The 16,389-nt window shown below is 42.8% G+C and overlaps 1 protein-coding gene across 5 annotated transcripts in view; it reads left to right on the forward strand.

Annotated features, from left to right (window-relative positions):
• LOC122969840 (teashirt homolog 1-like) overlaps positions 1 to 16,139 on the forward strand; it is a 177,866-nt gene extending 161,727 nt beyond the window's left edge. For all 5 annotated transcript variants that reach the window (XM_044335841.1, XM_044335843.1, XM_044335844.1 and 2 more), the window contains one exon: positions 11,538 to 16,139. In XM_044335841.1, the coding sequence (XP_044191776.1) occupies positions 11,538 to 14,878 (3,341 nt within the window). In that variant the 3' untranslated portion in view covers positions 14,879 to 16,139. The remainder of the gene's footprint in view (positions 1 to 11,537) is intronic.
• Positions 16,140 to 16,389: the final 250 nt, after the last annotated feature.

Here is a 16,389-nt window from a genome sequence, read left to right on the forward strand (position 1 = left end):
TGTGTGTGTGCGTATGTGTGTGTCTGTGCGTGTGTGTGTGTGTGTGTGTGTGTGTGTGTGCACTGAGCTCCACTTGTCCTCTCACTCATTCCCGTTTCTGGGAAGCATCAGCCGTTTGAAACTCAAACGGCAGGATTTTTTTTTCCTCGCTCTCCTCCTCGCACCAAATTTGGGGAACAGCTGGGGCGGCCATGACGACGATTTGTCTCCCTCTGCCCGTCCGCCTGACAGGTTGAGAGCATGCACACACACACACACACACACACACACACACACACACACACACTCACTAATAGGTACATACACACACAATTAAACATGCACTCAGTATCACAGACAGACAGGCACAAACACTTCCACACACACACACACACACACACTTGCAACCGTAGACACATACCCCTTATAAGAGGCCATGTTCTCAGGGCGCTGCCAAAACACTCTGATTTCCTTTAGCCTGGGCGGCCATACATCAGCTTGGGGCCTCCCAGCCCGGATAGCAGGGGCTGACAGAATGACATGTGTCATTTATCAAATGAGGGGCGCCAGGCCTCAGTAAAAGAACAGACCGCCGCGTGACAAAGCCCCCCGAGAGCTCTCCTCCTCTTGCAACGAGGGGAGTGTGTCATGAGATAGACACTGACAAATATACGGAGATGGAACACACATGGATGCACGCTGACACCGACACACAAGCAGAGGAAACACACACTGAGAGGCACTTCAAGCACAGATACAAACCCATGATCCAAGACGCTTTGTGGCTTTAAAAGCTTCTCTTTTTTTTTTTGTGCCTGTGTTGAAAGAAAGAAAAGTCTTGTTAAATACACAACTAAGGCAAAAAGATATATTTTCTGGATTTTAACGTACTGGCAGCAGAGCTACAAACACACATACCCACACATACACCCACATATATGTTTCCCTTGCAGCCAGAGAAGCCGCAGCCAAAGCTTCTCCTGTTGCCAACAGCAGGCCTGTCTGTGTGCCCATCCTTCTTAATGAACGGTCACTGGCTGACGAAAGGAACTCTTTTAGTTGGCAACACCGCTCCATCTCCTTCCTTTCATATCCATGCCACCACATACACACAATATCCCTCTCTTCTCCTTCATTATGTCTCCCTCCCTCTTCCTCTCCCCCCCTTCCTCTCCCCCTTCCTCTCTTTCGTGATCCCCCTCCACACCCGTTTACTCTTTCCATAGCCCGTTCATTTGTCTTCATAAGCCTAATTTATTTTCTCTGCCAGATGCAAGCTGACAGCCATCAGTCTCTCTCCCACACACACACACACCCACCAGTGCACACTCCCAGTACACACACACACACCTGACCTTCTGACATGCAGACAAATACACTAACGTGCAGTCACATACCCTCTGTTTTACCCCTGTCCTCCACCCCTCCAACCCCCAAAACCCTCCCATTAACATTACTGAAGATGGATGTATCTTCATAGCGGAGATTGATTGCGGATATAGAGTTATGGTGCCATTTATGTGTGTCTGTGTGTACGTGTGTGTGTTAGTGTTAGATGGAGGGCACTTTGGGAGGCAGCGTTAGGAGCTGAAATGTGAGGGAGGCAGGCTTTTCTCTCGTTTCCAGAATCTTCCAGCCGTTCGTTGTCTGTCCGCAGTCTGATATTGTGCTCTGTTGAAGGATTGCTTCCTCTCTTCCTGCCTCTCTCTCTCCGACTGTGAAGCTGTTCATAGCCAGTGTATGCTCACACTCACACACACACGCACACACAGGCATGCATAGTCGCACACAGACACAATTAGGGTGAGATGGCTACTGATACTAGTCCACTAAGAGCCCAGTACATAATTTACTGACTTTCTCTAGAGACCCTTTTTCAACCCCTAATCCCTCCTCCCTCCTATCATTTCTTCTTTGGTAGGTTTATTGCCAAGGCCATCAGGAAAGGAAAAAAAAAAGCTGCACGCAACCACACATAACGCCCTCAAAACCACTGTTTTATGCTTTTGTTATATATTTTTTTTTGTTACATCCGTGTGCCATTCATCACGCTTTAAATCCTAAACTAGTGTTGAAATGAAACAGTACGACTTTGTTTAATGGAGCGCCAGACTTCAGCACTAACTCGTCACTTCAGCAGGCAGAATGAAAAAGAAAATGTGGCGATGCATAAAGGATAGCGGTTTTGATGGTGCACAATTGCTGGAATTTCCCCGGTGACACATGCAGTTAAAAGCACAAAAATGTTTGGGGACGTTTGGTTGTCCTGAGCAGCCTCCTGCCCTGAGGGTTTGCGGTTCTAATTAATTTCCCTAAAGGGACTTTATGGTTTTTAAAGTTATGATTTCTTTGTCTGTCTCTGTGCATGTTGGGAAAGGGATGTAAGTCAGGTCTCTCAGGTCCCATTCTCAAAAAAACCTTCTGCATTCTTGTGTGCAGGCTTGTGTTGCATACAGACATGTTGAATCTCCCGTTTTTCTCGGGTTTCTCCCGTATTTTCACTCCCCCTCCTGCTGTGCTCCCATTTCGTAATTTTCCCTGTAAATCTCCTGTATTTCCCTTTTTTTTTATTTTTACAGTTATACACAGGGTTGTAGTCGAGACTTAACGCACGTAGACAGTTTACCCGCTTCTCAAATTCTGAGATATCGTTGAAATAGCACAGACTTTCCTTCACTTTACAGCTGTTAGTGCACTCAATCTGGCTTCCCAACGCACTTTCTGTTGTAGCTTCTGGGAGCGCTCGTTTTGTTTTCCGTTTGAACATTGTATCCTCGTATGAGACACGCAGACAGATGTTACTGCTAACAAGGAGCGACCAAAAAACCAAGGCCCACCCGTGCTACGCTGTGTTTTTAAAACAAATAAACCCTTTGTGCTGAAGCTAGCAGGCAGACTGGAGCTGCTTTAATGAGACAGACAAATGAATCACAGCTTAGAGGATAATATACGACATTAACATGTGCAGCATCAAATAATAATGTGTCAGACAAAATACAACCGAGTAATAGCTACCAAAACTCTTCAGTGAAGCAGAAGTTTTTTAAAGTGACATTAGTGTTGTTTTCACCGTCCGGTTTATCTAGAGCTGCTGCTTTACATTGCAGTAATGTTAATGTAGCTTGATAGTTTGGATGGCTTGACCGCTTTTGCATTCCCACTGTGTGTCATTTGTCAACAATTACTGTAATTAACACCATACAAGTTACTCTGCTTCATGCTCTGTCAGACTTTTAAAAGGAAGCTTTTTGCATCTCCAGAGTGAGTGAATGAATCAGGAGAGAGAAGAAGGAAGTGAGGAGGAATTGCAGGATGTAATGGTGATTCGAGATTGAAAGAAAAAGTCTTAAGGAGGAAAGAGAAACACATGGAAACAGCCCAGGTGTCAGGTGATGGAGAGACATGAACAAAATCAAAACAGGAAAACTTTAAGGAACTTACATCTGTGTTTAGATGAATAACTGTTCTGGTTAGGGTTAGAAGGCACAATCTGTTTGTATAATGTTCAAATGCAAATCCAGATGTACACTAAAGGGCATCCCCGCTAACAAAAGTCAAAGCACAAGATTGAAATCTGGTATGAAAGGATTTTCAGATCTTTTAATACAGGCACTAGCACTACACAACAACTCTATTACCAGGATGTTTTCTTAAGCTGTTAAAAGGTTGTTGACCTTAGTAACTGCACCTTAATGAAATAGGTGAGACGCTAGCAAAAAAAAAAAAAAATCTCTAGGTAAATATTTAAATACTTGGGAGATTATTTTCCCATTCCTTACATAAGAAATGTTAGAAAATAACCATTCATTTTGCAAGGTGTGTAGGATGGACTTCAGTGTTGGTCACGGTGGGGGAAAATGATGTTAACCAGCATGCTAGGTCTGTTAAACATAAGTGTGCCCATGAAGCCACAAAGGACACATCAACCATCCGTTCAATTACAGCAGGGCAGTCAGTAAAGGCACCTGATGATTAGATCTCTGGAGCCGAGAGGAAACCCTTTTCATAATGTAAAAATTACGGTCAGGTGGGGTCCCGAAAAATATCCCTTATTTTCAAAGCCCAATAGTAACAGGTATGGTTGCATATCTGGTGTTTGGGTTGTTTTTGAATGCCTTAGCATCAAGTAGAAAAACGAAAATATGTGTGTGTTTTTGTGCACACTTATGACTGCATGTGGTATCCTGCTGTCTTAAATCAGACATTTCCATAGTTTTAAGTTCCGTTTACACCATCGTTTGAAATTGTGAAATTTTGCAATGAAGTCACTTCATTTCAATGCAGTTGCCAGGATCAGTGAATTCGTTTGCAGGGGTGAAATTAATATTTCACGGCTGACTTTGGTGAAAATGACACGCGAAGTCGCACCATTGATCAATAGCAACCCACTTGAAAGGAAGCCGTTTGTGGGAACAAAGTGCCAGAGCGTCAACAACAGAGGAAGCTAATGTAGTTTTTCAGCTGTGTTGTATCATCCGCTTTTATTTAACCTCCTCTATCAAAGTATAAATTGTTCCCCAAAAGAGGAGCAGACAATTATGAGTCAGACGTTGGTACGAATACATTTTCTGAATGAAGTTATTGTCCCATTAGCAAGCGAGCTAACAAGCTTACTAGCTGACAGTAAGCTAGCTCACTAGCTCAGAGAGCTTTTTCCCCTACTCAATAACTATGCAATAACTTTAATTTATTGAATGAAATGATCTACAATGTTGATAGTAAAATGCCCAGGAGGAATAAATGGCTCAGTTAACAGAAAATAAAAGAAGCTCTGAGAGCTATTGTGACAGACTAGTGCTAGCATGTTCCCGGCTGGCTAACGTGTGAGTGATGAGCTCAGCAGCTACAATAGTTTACCAACTAGTTCTGTAAGTAGTCTCTACGTCACGCCAAGTTTCTAGAAATGCATATTTTGTAAACACGAGCAGATGAATTTTGTTTTGTTTTGGGTGTGACCGAGTCTTTAGGGTGCTTCCTTCCCACAGAGAGTAAAGGATCAGAAGTGTGTGTGCCTACATGTGTGCATGTGTTTTTTTTTCTCCCCCTCTGTCTCTCTTTCCTTCTCTATGTTTTGTTCCTCAGCAGTGTACAAAGTGGATGGCCTCTGTGAATTGAGGGGAGGGCTGACAGCGCGGAGAAGGTTGATTGATGGCTTATTGTGCAACCGGACTCGGCTAGACCGAACTGGTTAGGTTGTGACCCTGTTTTGGCCCTGTGCCCTCTCATTTTCTTCTCTTTTTATTCTCGCCTGCTTTTTTCTCTCCCTCTCTGTAATCTCACAGTGTACCTCTGTCACTCCTGCACACACTCACTCAGACACACACAGTGCATAAATATACATGTACGTGCAGACTGTACACACACTTCCTCTCCGTGCGTCTTCTCCCCCACCACCCCCCCCCCTCCTCATAGCACTAAACTCATCATTGTTGCCATCATTCATTCTTCGCTGTTTCCTTTCTTCCTTCCTCTGCCCACTTTGTTTTCTTTGTCACTGCTCCTTCAGGACAGGTTTTGTCTCATGAGTCATTTCATCAGGTTTCATTTTACAGCCTCTGTTCATACAATCTCTGGCTATCCGAAACACTGGCCACTTTCAAGAAATGCTCCAAAAATAACGACCGTTACAGACAGATCCAATGGCGCTTTTGATTTTACTGAACTTCCCGGTTCCCAGAATCAACCAACAACCGTATTTTACAAAGTCAGGAGAGACAAAGTTAACCTAAAAACCAGGAACCACCATCAGTTTAAACTGTGGTTCAGCTTGTTTTTTTTTTTTTCTTACAATGATTTTCTGCTTCTATTCTCCACACAACCATAGTGATTTATGGTAATTATCCATCTTTGGGGTCATCCATCAACTGGTTGTTGCTAGGCGATGGGAGCAGCTGTTGTTTAGTCGGGGGAAGCTCCACTGTCAGGGGCGATGCAGGTGAATTCAAAAGACGGCGTCTATGAAGAAAGGATGAAACCGTGTTATTTTGTTAAGCTTGTTAGTTTTGTGATTCTTTTCAGATTTAAACAGAACACCTTACTGTCAAGTAACGGCCACCCTTTATTAAAGATGTGTAACGTACAGTTTCCAAAAGAGTAGAATTAGAACAGACGATCGTACACTTTATATTTAGATTTAAATTTCATAACTTTAAACTCTAATCGAAACACTGCAGCTTATGTTAAAGAAATCAACAATATTTGCTTTAAAACAACATCTATTTAACGAATGACATCTGTCTGATACAGCTTACATTGAATCAGTGCTTGGCATTGGTTGAGTAAATCTCAGTCACATCATCTTTAATTAGCATTAGTAATGCCTTATCTGTACTTTGCCTGAAAACAAACCAGATGGTTGTGCAGCACTAGAGTAATGTTTGATTGTTGGGTGTGGGGGGTTTGGCAGAGTCGAGCACAAAGATCTGGAATCTGTGGTGCCGATGATCTAATGGCTGTTGTTTCATCTCACAACAAGCAGGCACTGACAGTCCTGGGAAAAGGTGATTTATAGACCACCGTCACTGTCATGGCATGTCAAAACTGGCTCACGGGAGATCTGAACAAACAGAAAAAGAAGGAAAGAGAAGAAAAAAATAAGAGGAGAAACTGGCAAAGCCATTCAAGAAAGAACTGGAAATGCTTTAGCTCTTAAGATGAAGATAATAATCACTGACCTATTCTGTCTTTCTCTTTCTTTTCTTGAGCTCTGTCTTTCTCATACATATATATATACTCCTTGTGGCCTAATGGAGCTAAGCCAGAGGTAGAATGCACTGTCTATATGACCCATTTAAAAAGGCTATTAGCATAATATGAGTTCTTGTAATTGCAAATTACTTGGAACATATGTGAAAGCCCTCAGGACAGTCAAAAGTAGAAAAAGGTAATTTATCTCTCATTTCATATAAATGTAGTAGACAGTAGACAGATCTTTGTAACGCTCATGACTGAATCTATGATCTATAATCTATGCATTAAGACAGGAAAAAGTCAGATTCAAAATGTAGTCTGCATATGTAGCTACCAGTATGAAGAAAGGATTGTAACACTGGGTTGCCGGCACTGACTGTTTTGTTTTCCCCAACTGGAAGAGTTGTGGAAGCTGAGAAGGTGGATTTATACGATTCACGAGCTATTAGAAGCCCCGGAGCTATTGTGCCATATGGTGGACTATTCCATGTGGGTAGGGGAGGGTGGGGCTGGGGGGGGGGGGGGGGCTGTTACTGTAGGTAGGCTTTTAGATGTCTGGTCAAGCGAGCTACGGGTTAAATTATGACTTGAACACGGTATCCCTGGCAACATTTTGTTACATAGCATTGTACTGTGTTGCAAGGTGGAAGTAATGTAAAACTTATGTGGGAATTTAACCGTGCAAAGCTGCTCTCAACACTTAAAGCAGCAAAATTAAATTGTTTTAGAGGAGACAAAGTCTGTGCAAGAGATTTTGTCACTGATATAACAAAACAGAAATTGATCTTAGGAGTTTACAATTTACCTAACTTAGTTATTTTTTGTATGATTTGGATGAGTGTGATTTTTCTGACTCTTTAAGCTCAATCGTATAAAAAACTCTTTTAGTTTTGGTTGTCTTCAGGCTGAGAGGAGACTGTTGGTCTCTGCCAGCGTGCCTCAGTGTGCGTCGTCCACAGAGTAGTCCAAAGAGAGTGTCAGCTCCTATGAAACCACAGCCACAACGATCTCAGAGATAGAAAAAAAAAAAAAAAGCAGGAATGAAGAGGACGGGGGAGAGCAGAGAGAGACAGAGATTGCCTGACATACTAAGCATTACCATAATTGGCTTTTCTACATGATAGGACAGAGGAAATAATAATGTCATTTTATTTACAGCCTTCTCTCTGCTGAAACACACACACACTCATGCACGCTGTACAGGTCAATGACACACACTGATCAGGCCTGTCCAAAGCCATCAGAGGTGAGTGGCAGGGAATGGAGAGGCCGGTGACAAAGCGAAACGGGAGAGAGAAATAAGACTGCCATGCCAGAGCTCCCATTTTGAAGGGCCGCTAAACGGTGTGAGGGAGCCTCGCCGGCTGCCCCGCTCCAAATGCAGCGCTTGGCCACGCAGGGTAAATCAGTAGGGTGAAAGCTGGCGGAATTGGACATTAGCACTGCAAATGAGAGCCGGGATTGCCCTTTTCTCCGAGACAACATGAATAAATGAAGAAGGTTTAGAAGAGAAAGTGTGTGTTTTTGTGTGGGTGTGTATCAAAGAGAGAGAGAGAAGTTTGTTGTTTGTGCCAGTGCCATGTCATACTTAAGTTATCTCACCCTGTCTTATGTTATCTCTTAGACCTGTTCAGGATGTTTGACACCAGCCAAGTGTTACTGTCTTAGTCATGATTATGAAGACATATTGAAATATTTTGAGCTGCCAAAAGTACACTTGAAAATGAATTTAGAATTATGTTTCAGTGTTTTTCCCCATAGTTAGACAAATTGTAGTGTTGTGTGTGTGTCCAGGCAATCACTTTGAAATGTTTTTTATACTAGTGCCGATGAAATACCAGATTTTTACTATTGATACCAAAACAATATTTTTCAGGACATCTTACTTTGAGGAATAAATATGATACGTGTGATACGGACACATTTCAGTCAGTAACCAGAAAAGTATGAAGTTTGAAGTATTGCAGTTTGATACTCAGGCCTTGTCCAGACAAGAGTATATGGTGTAATTACTGATGCATGTGTGTTATATGTTCATTAGTGGCAAAGAAAATAATTTTCTTATGTTTTTTTTCAGTTGTAAGTTGTTCCAGTCTGTGGCGTTTCAAATTTTTAGGTGTGTACAAGGTGTGTGTGTGTGTGTGTGTGTGTGTGTGTGTGTGTGTGTGTTTGCATGTGTGGACCTCACACAGCTTCCTGCCCTGGGGGAGGGATGTAGTTTGGGGGAGAGGTGTGTGTGTGTTTGTGTGTGTGTGTGTGTGTGTAACTGGGGGATGTCCTACTGTGGTGTCACCTGTCTGCAGCAGGAAATCCTGGACTATGGGCACAACAATAGTGACAGGCTCCTCTCCAGACGCAGATGGCTTCGCTTTCCCCCCACCGGCCACATTGCATCCCTGCTTGCACCTGACACACAGCGACACTTGACACACACACAAAAGTGATCAGCCACACCTATCATACACAGACCTACAAACTAGCACACACGGCAGAAATTTCCCTACTTTCTCTCTCCTGACATCGCATACTTAGTTTGTTGGATCTGTTTAACTTGTTTCCCTGTCATGTTGTTTCTGTCAGATATGCATACACGCACACACACACACACACACACACACACACACACCTCTTGTTCACTGGCCCTAAACACATCTTTTCTCCTCTCTTTTCAAAACTTCCCCTCTTTTCCCTATCCTCCCTGACAGCACAAAGTGGGCTTACATTTTTGACTGACAACCACAACAGACACCTTCCTCCCCCTCCTCCCCTCCACCTCCCTTTTAATCCCCTCCCTATCCCACTCTCCCTCCCTCTCCTCTTCCTCTTTTGTTCTGAGTGACGCTCGAAAGCCGCCGTGTCAGCATCTTTTCCATCTCTGATTGCCTTATTAGCCGGCGGTGGCACCCGCAGCTTTTCTGACACAGATGGTGAAGGAGGAGGCTCGAGCAGGGGGGGAGAAAAAATGGCTGACTTGTGTTTGTTGTTGTTACTTTCCCCTCCCACCTCTTCTCGGGCTTGTTTGCGTGGACACTGACACCTCGGGCTGACACTGACACACTCTTGACACTGATGCCTGTCAAGGCAACATACGGTGGATGGCAGGGAAAGGCTAGAATTTAGTGATGGTGTGCTATCTGTGTGTGAATGTGTCTGTGTTTGTAGTGCTGTCAGGTTTCTCTTATTTTGTCAGTTGAGCTGCTGTCACCACATTGGCTTTGAATAGGTTCACCTTTACATTTATTTCAATACAGTGGGCTGCATTTAGATTGGCAGGATGAGGTAGGTTGAAAGAAAGCTGCTCAGCTGCATCGGCAAAGAATTAAAATAATTTAGTGAATAACTCAAGTAAATTCAATGTAGCCTGTGTGTAATTTACAGTTAAGAGCAAAATTAGCACAGTTTAATAAACTAGAGGAAGGATGTTCGTTACATCTTAATACAGCACACTTGAGTTTGTATCTTCTCAACTCACACACACACATATTCACACACATACAAGGCAGAGAGTTGCAGCTGTTGAACCTCCAGATTTTCCCAGGCAGCAGTAACTGGCACCTCACAAACAACAGATATTATGTCCATTCCGATTATGGGATAGAGAGCTACATGCTGTTTGAGGCTGACAGCACATCTGCCTCCTCACTGGAGACTGATTCTGGCACCTCAGACAAGCATCTTACCAGGGATGGATTGGAGGAGCCGCCGTAGCTTATTTAACCCTCTATTTTTCCTTTCCTTCCTCTCTGTAATATGTTATTTCCATTATTGTAGTGCTCCAATTAATACTTAATAATTTCTTTACTTTTTAATCTTTGACAACTGGAATTTTGCAGACAAGTGTTGTGAAATAAGTAGACAGTAATCGAGATAGGGCCGTCATTTTCTTTTGATTGTATGAATCTCTGTGTCTTCTTTTAAAATGGCACACTTGACGCTGTGAGTACTCGGGGAGCATAGGCAGTAACAACACAGCTTGTCATGTCCACTGGCCGTTTCCTAGCATCACGCTGTGAGGACTTCCACAGCCGATGCCAAGTTGACTCCAGCCAACCATGGCTTGGCAAGGCTGATGCAGCTGGCATTTTCCTCCACTTTCTCTTACTTGTGAGTCCATAGTATGTGTGGCATGTTGGAAGAATAAAGCATATCAAAGTCAGAGACAGATCTTTGGTCTCCCTACAGCAACGAAATAAATAGTGAATATGTCTGTGAGACTGTATGGCTGTAGGCTGCTCTGGCATTTCAATTTGGTGATAAGGACAGGGGTTTTATATTTGATAGATATACTGAAATATGTGTATATATGCAGTAAATCCATCTTATTAATTCATCGTTACTGCTCTGTACACATTGTGAAGGAAACATCTAAATGAGTCTTAAACAGATCCATCAATGAGACATATTTTTCCTTTTCCAGTGATTTTTTTTCAATTGTGAAGGGACAAAAATGTCTTCTTTTCAATTGTGAAGGAACAGATCTCACCACATGATTAATAAGGATCATCAATTCTGAGGAGTTGCTGCTGCATAATTTGAAATTTTGCTTGTTTTCTGGTTTTCAAACTAAACGGAAACATCTCTGGAGCTCATCTGTGGTCTCTACCCTTGCTGAGCTGTAGTGTTCAATAGCGTCATTAGGCAGTGCAGTGACGAGGACTATTTGTCATTGTCAAGATATGGATGTTTGCCTCTTTATTATTTCAAACCTGTGTCCTCTGTTGGGACTATTGACAAAAATCTGTCTTGGATTATTGCACCCGACACCTTCATACCATAAGTTGCATGATTGGTGTCATTCCACTGTGTCAAATATAAGTATGAAACTAATATCTAATGTCATTTTCCCCCTCTGTGTTCTTGTTTTTCAGCTTATGGGCCTGAAGATGAATTCAAAATGGACAAGACTGATGAAGAGGAGCATCTGCGGGATGATGGGCTTTCTCTTGATGGTCAAGACGCAGACTATCTGCTCAATGATGATGAGGATGGAAGAGATCGCTATAGCTGCCAAAACTCTCCACTCAGCAATGGCACTAACCCAGACGCTGGGTACGCCTCTCCACTCAGCACTACCAGCGATCAGCTGGTGGATCTTAAGACAACATCCTCCCTCAGTGATGGTCAAGAAAAGGTAGAAGTGAAGTTAGGAGAGAGCACAGAGTCTATCAATGGCCTCTCGCTGCAGGACAGTTTGGCAAAAATGAAAGCCGTCTATGCAAACCTGATCTCTGATGCCTCCTGGTCCAGCATTGCACTTGACATGCTGAAAAGTAAACAAGGGAACAACATCGCAGCTAGCAACAACAACAACAATGGGAGCAATCACAAAGAGAGCAATGGATTCCTGAACAGTCACAGCCAGGGTAACATCCTATTGAAGAACAAATGTAGCACTAGCAACGCCTCAGCTACTACTGATATTACCACCAGCAGTACCACCACAAGAACAGTGTCAAGCAACAGCAACAGTGGCACCAGTGTAAGCTCTGGCAACACAGGAGGATTAGCCTATGACTGGCACCAGGCAGCGTTGGCCAAAACTCTACAGCACACTCCATACCAACTCCTTCCTGAACCTAGCCTTTTCAGCACCGTGCAGCTTTACAGGCAGAACAATAAGCTCTATGGACCTGTGTTCACGGGTGCCAGCAAGTTCAGGTGCAAGGACTGTAGTGCAGCCTATGACACTTTGGTGGGCCTGACAGTACATATGAATGAGACGGGCCACTACCGTGACGACAATAAGGATACTGAGGATGATCGAGGCAAGAAGTGGTCCAAGCCACGCAAACGTTCTCTGCTGGAGATGGAAGGCAAGGAAGACGCCCAGAAAGTTCTGAAATGTATGTACTGTGGCCACTCTTTTGAATCCTTGCAAGACCTTAGTGTTCATATGATCAAAACAAAACACTATCAGAAAGTGCCTCTAAAAGAACCAATGCCAGCCCTCACCTCAAAGCTAGTGCCCCCAACCAAAAAAAGAGCGTTTCAAGACTTGATGTCCCCGAGCTCCCCAGAGTCTGTCTCATCTGGCATACTCCTGGGAGAGACCCCCAAAGACCAAAAATTGGCCAATCCCTATGTCACTCCTAACAATCGATATGGTTACCAAAATGGTGCCAGTTATACTTGGCAGTTTGAGGCGCGCAAGGCACAAATTCTCAAATGCATGGAATGTGGCAGTTCACATGACACCTTGCAACAACTGACAGCCCACATGATGGTCACAGGACACTTTCTTAAAGTAACCAATTCAGCCTCTAAAAAGGGTAAGCAGTTAGTTTTTGATCCTGTTATTGAGGAAAAAATTCAGTCGATTCCTCTGCCACCGACTACCACAAGACTTCCAGCTCCCAATGGGAAGTCACAGCCTGATTCCCCGTTGCAGCCGGCTAGCCCTGAAGAGAACAAAGAAGAAAAGGATGAAGAGGCAGAAGAAGAGAATATAGAAACAATAGAACCAGAGAAAAAAATAAAAGAAGAGAGGGAAGACCCTGAAAAATCTGACAAACCTGGAAAGGCTAGATCCTACCAATATCTGAGAGAGGAAGACTTGGAGGAGACACCTAAAGGAGGCCTGGACATCTTAAAGTCTTTAGAGAACACAGTTTCAAGTGCAATCAGCAAGGCCCAGACAGGCACACCAACCTGGGGTGGATACCCCAGCATTCATGCTGCCTATCAGCTCCATGGGTCTTTGAAGTCTACTCTGCCTTTGTGTGCACAAGTTCAGCCTTTATTCAGCAGCAACAGTTTGAAGATGATGTCCTCTGATTTAGGGGCTCTGATCCATTCACCAAATAGCCCCTCTCCACCTCCAAGCCACAAGAACAATGTGCTGGCCATGGAGAAGCTAGTGGAAAAAGTGACAGGGAAAAGTTCAGTAAAGAATGAAAAAGAGGAAAAACCCTTAGAGAATAAGGGCAGGTCTGCAAAGTCTCCATTGCCAAATGCTAAGGACAAACAGGCTTCGCCCAATCCAGAAAAGCTATCAAAGACAGTGAAAAGCACTGCAGTAGAGGACCAGCCTGAGTCAAGAGGCAAAGAAGGCGAGCAAATGGAGAGTAAAGTAGATACACAGATAAAAAGTGAAGTTGATTCACCAAATAAGCCTGTAAGCAACGGCTGCAATAACCTGAGTATCATCACTGATCACTCGCCTGAACAACCACTTGTCAACCCTCTCAGCGCTTTGCAATCTATCATGAACAACCACTTGGGGAAAGCTTCAAAAGTGGCCACCCCCTTTGTAGACCCCTTTGCGATGCTTTATAAGATCAACAGCAACTCTGCTCAGAATAAGCAAGCAGAGCCTGCAAGTCAGTACCACAATGATGATGATGATCAGCCAATGGACTTGACGAAATCCAAAAACAGCAATGGAAGTACAGCTAAGAGTACTTCTACTACACCAAACAACAGCAAACCAGTTTTCAAAAATTTCTCTCAGTCTTCATCTCCGCCTCTACGAGAGAATGCATTGATGGATATTTCAGACATGGTCAAAAATCTGACTGGCCGTTTGACACCAAAGTCTACAACCCCATCTTCCATCTCTGAAAAATCTGAAATTGATGGCTGTACTTTTGAGGACAGCTTGGAGGAGCTGTCTCCCATCCAAAGACGGAAAGGCCGTCAGTCAAACTGGAATCCCCAGCACCTCCTGATTCTTCAGGCCCAGTTTGTCTCTAGTCTTAGAGAGACTCCTGAGGGAAAGTTTGTAATTAGTGACTTGGGACCCCAGGAACGGGTCCACATCTGTAAATTCACTGGTCTCTCCATGACTACTATCTCACATTGGCTGGCCAATGTAAAATACCAGTTAAAGCGGACAGGGGGCACAAAGTTCCTAAAAAATATTGACTCTGGCCAACCTCTGTTTTTGTGCAGTGACTGTGCGTCCCAGTTCAGGACTCCCTCCTCCTACATTCACCATTTGGAGTCCCACCTTGGGTTCACCCTAAAGGACCTCTCAAAGCTTTCCATAGATTTAATAGAGCAGCAGGCCGTCAGCAGAATAGAGGACAATACTTTCAGTTCCTCTGGACTTACAGAGGAAGACACTGGCTCAATATATCAGTGCAAACTGTGCAATCGGACCTTTGTGAGCAAACATGCAATCAAATTGCACCTTTGCAAAACACATGGAAAGTCACCAGAGGACCATCTCATCTTTGTGAAAGAGGTGGAAAAGTTTGATAAACAATGAAGTCAGATAAAGCTGATAGCATGACAGATTACTGTTGCACTATAACTCCAAGCTTCAATCTGTCATAACAGATAGTGCCACAACTGTATTAAGCATTGTTACGACATATATTATAATGAAAACATGGTAGCTTTAATACCACATACTGTAATTATTCAGTTATCCACAATGGCAGGAGCTTGCACTGCAGAGGCTTAAAGCTACAATGTAAAAGTTGAATCTTTGGTGACATAAACGTACCAAAATGGTGCAGCAGCCATGGCACTATGTAGTCACTGACTGATTGTTGCTTTCTTAATGCACTGCATCTTTTCTGAGCCTTTGGGAATAGTCCATCTGTTGTTTTAAAACTGGTCCATGCTCTTACTTTGATCACTGTTTTTGAATGATTTTTTAAAAAATATATATATATATTTCAACACAACTTGCATATTATTTATGAGACAGTTTGTGTGCATGTTTTTATGTAAAGCAGTGAGCATATGTTCAATGAAATTACATCCATGTTGACAAAATTGATATCCCTGTCTTACAAATTTTGGATGCAGTTTATATGAAGGTAAAAGCAGCCATTTGAAGGATGGAGCTCTAAAATGATAAGATGATTTCAGCACTTTAAGCAAGTGTAAATTGATGAAGAAGTGTGGGGTAAAAATAACAACACATTACCATTTTGAGTTTTAATTCCCCCAATCGACATGGTAATTTGGGGGAATAACTGTGATATTGTTTTGTATTTGCCATTAAATAGCAGAAATTCGAAATGTTTAGAATCTTTGTTTCTCTAGTAAAATATAATTTCCTGGTTGTTTCAACATGTACAGTATTTGCGTTAGTAGGCTACCAATTTTATTATTGTGAAGCTACAGTTGTAAAATTAATGAAGTTTAAAACTTATTGTATGAATAATCAGCAAGTATGTATACATGTATGTCAGCATATCTTGCTCTTTACAGTTCAACATTATTTGTACTGTGTGCATTTTTATAATGTTATTTTCTAGACAAATATGGGGGAAAATGTACAAAGCTACAGAGTATTGTCGGACCGCAATGTTCTTTTTTCAAGTAAAAAGTCGGTCCCTCATTGTGGTTTACATAAAATGACAGAACTCAACTGGCATCTGCTCTGATGCATGGTACTGTACATAACATTGAAAAAAAATAAATTCTCACGCAATGATAGATTTCCAGGTTTTATCGTCAACCCAATTATTCAGAATGGCATTCTTTTATCTTCAGTTGTAAAATAAACTCCATGTCCTGGATTAAACTGTTGTGTTGTTTGAGTGACTTTAGGAAAGTGTCAAATCCAGACACATGCAAATTATTAACATTATATCATATTGCAAACCTTTGCCAGGCCAATAATAAGGGGACTAGTTTAATGAATCGGAGCACTTGAGGGAGGAACACTGAGTTCAAACCCAGCATCCACCCTTTCCCAACCATTTTCAGCCAAGACTCACTGGACTCTAGTGCACCAACAGAGCCACCTTCTTGGCTGGTATT

The sequence above is a fragment of the Thunnus albacares genome, chromosome 19 (genome assembly GCF_914725855.1).
Source record: "Thunnus albacares chromosome 19, fThuAlb1.1, whole genome shotgun sequence".
NCBI classification, from domain to species: domain Eukaryota; kingdom Metazoa; phylum Chordata; class Actinopteri; order Scombriformes; family Scombridae; genus Thunnus; species Thunnus albacares.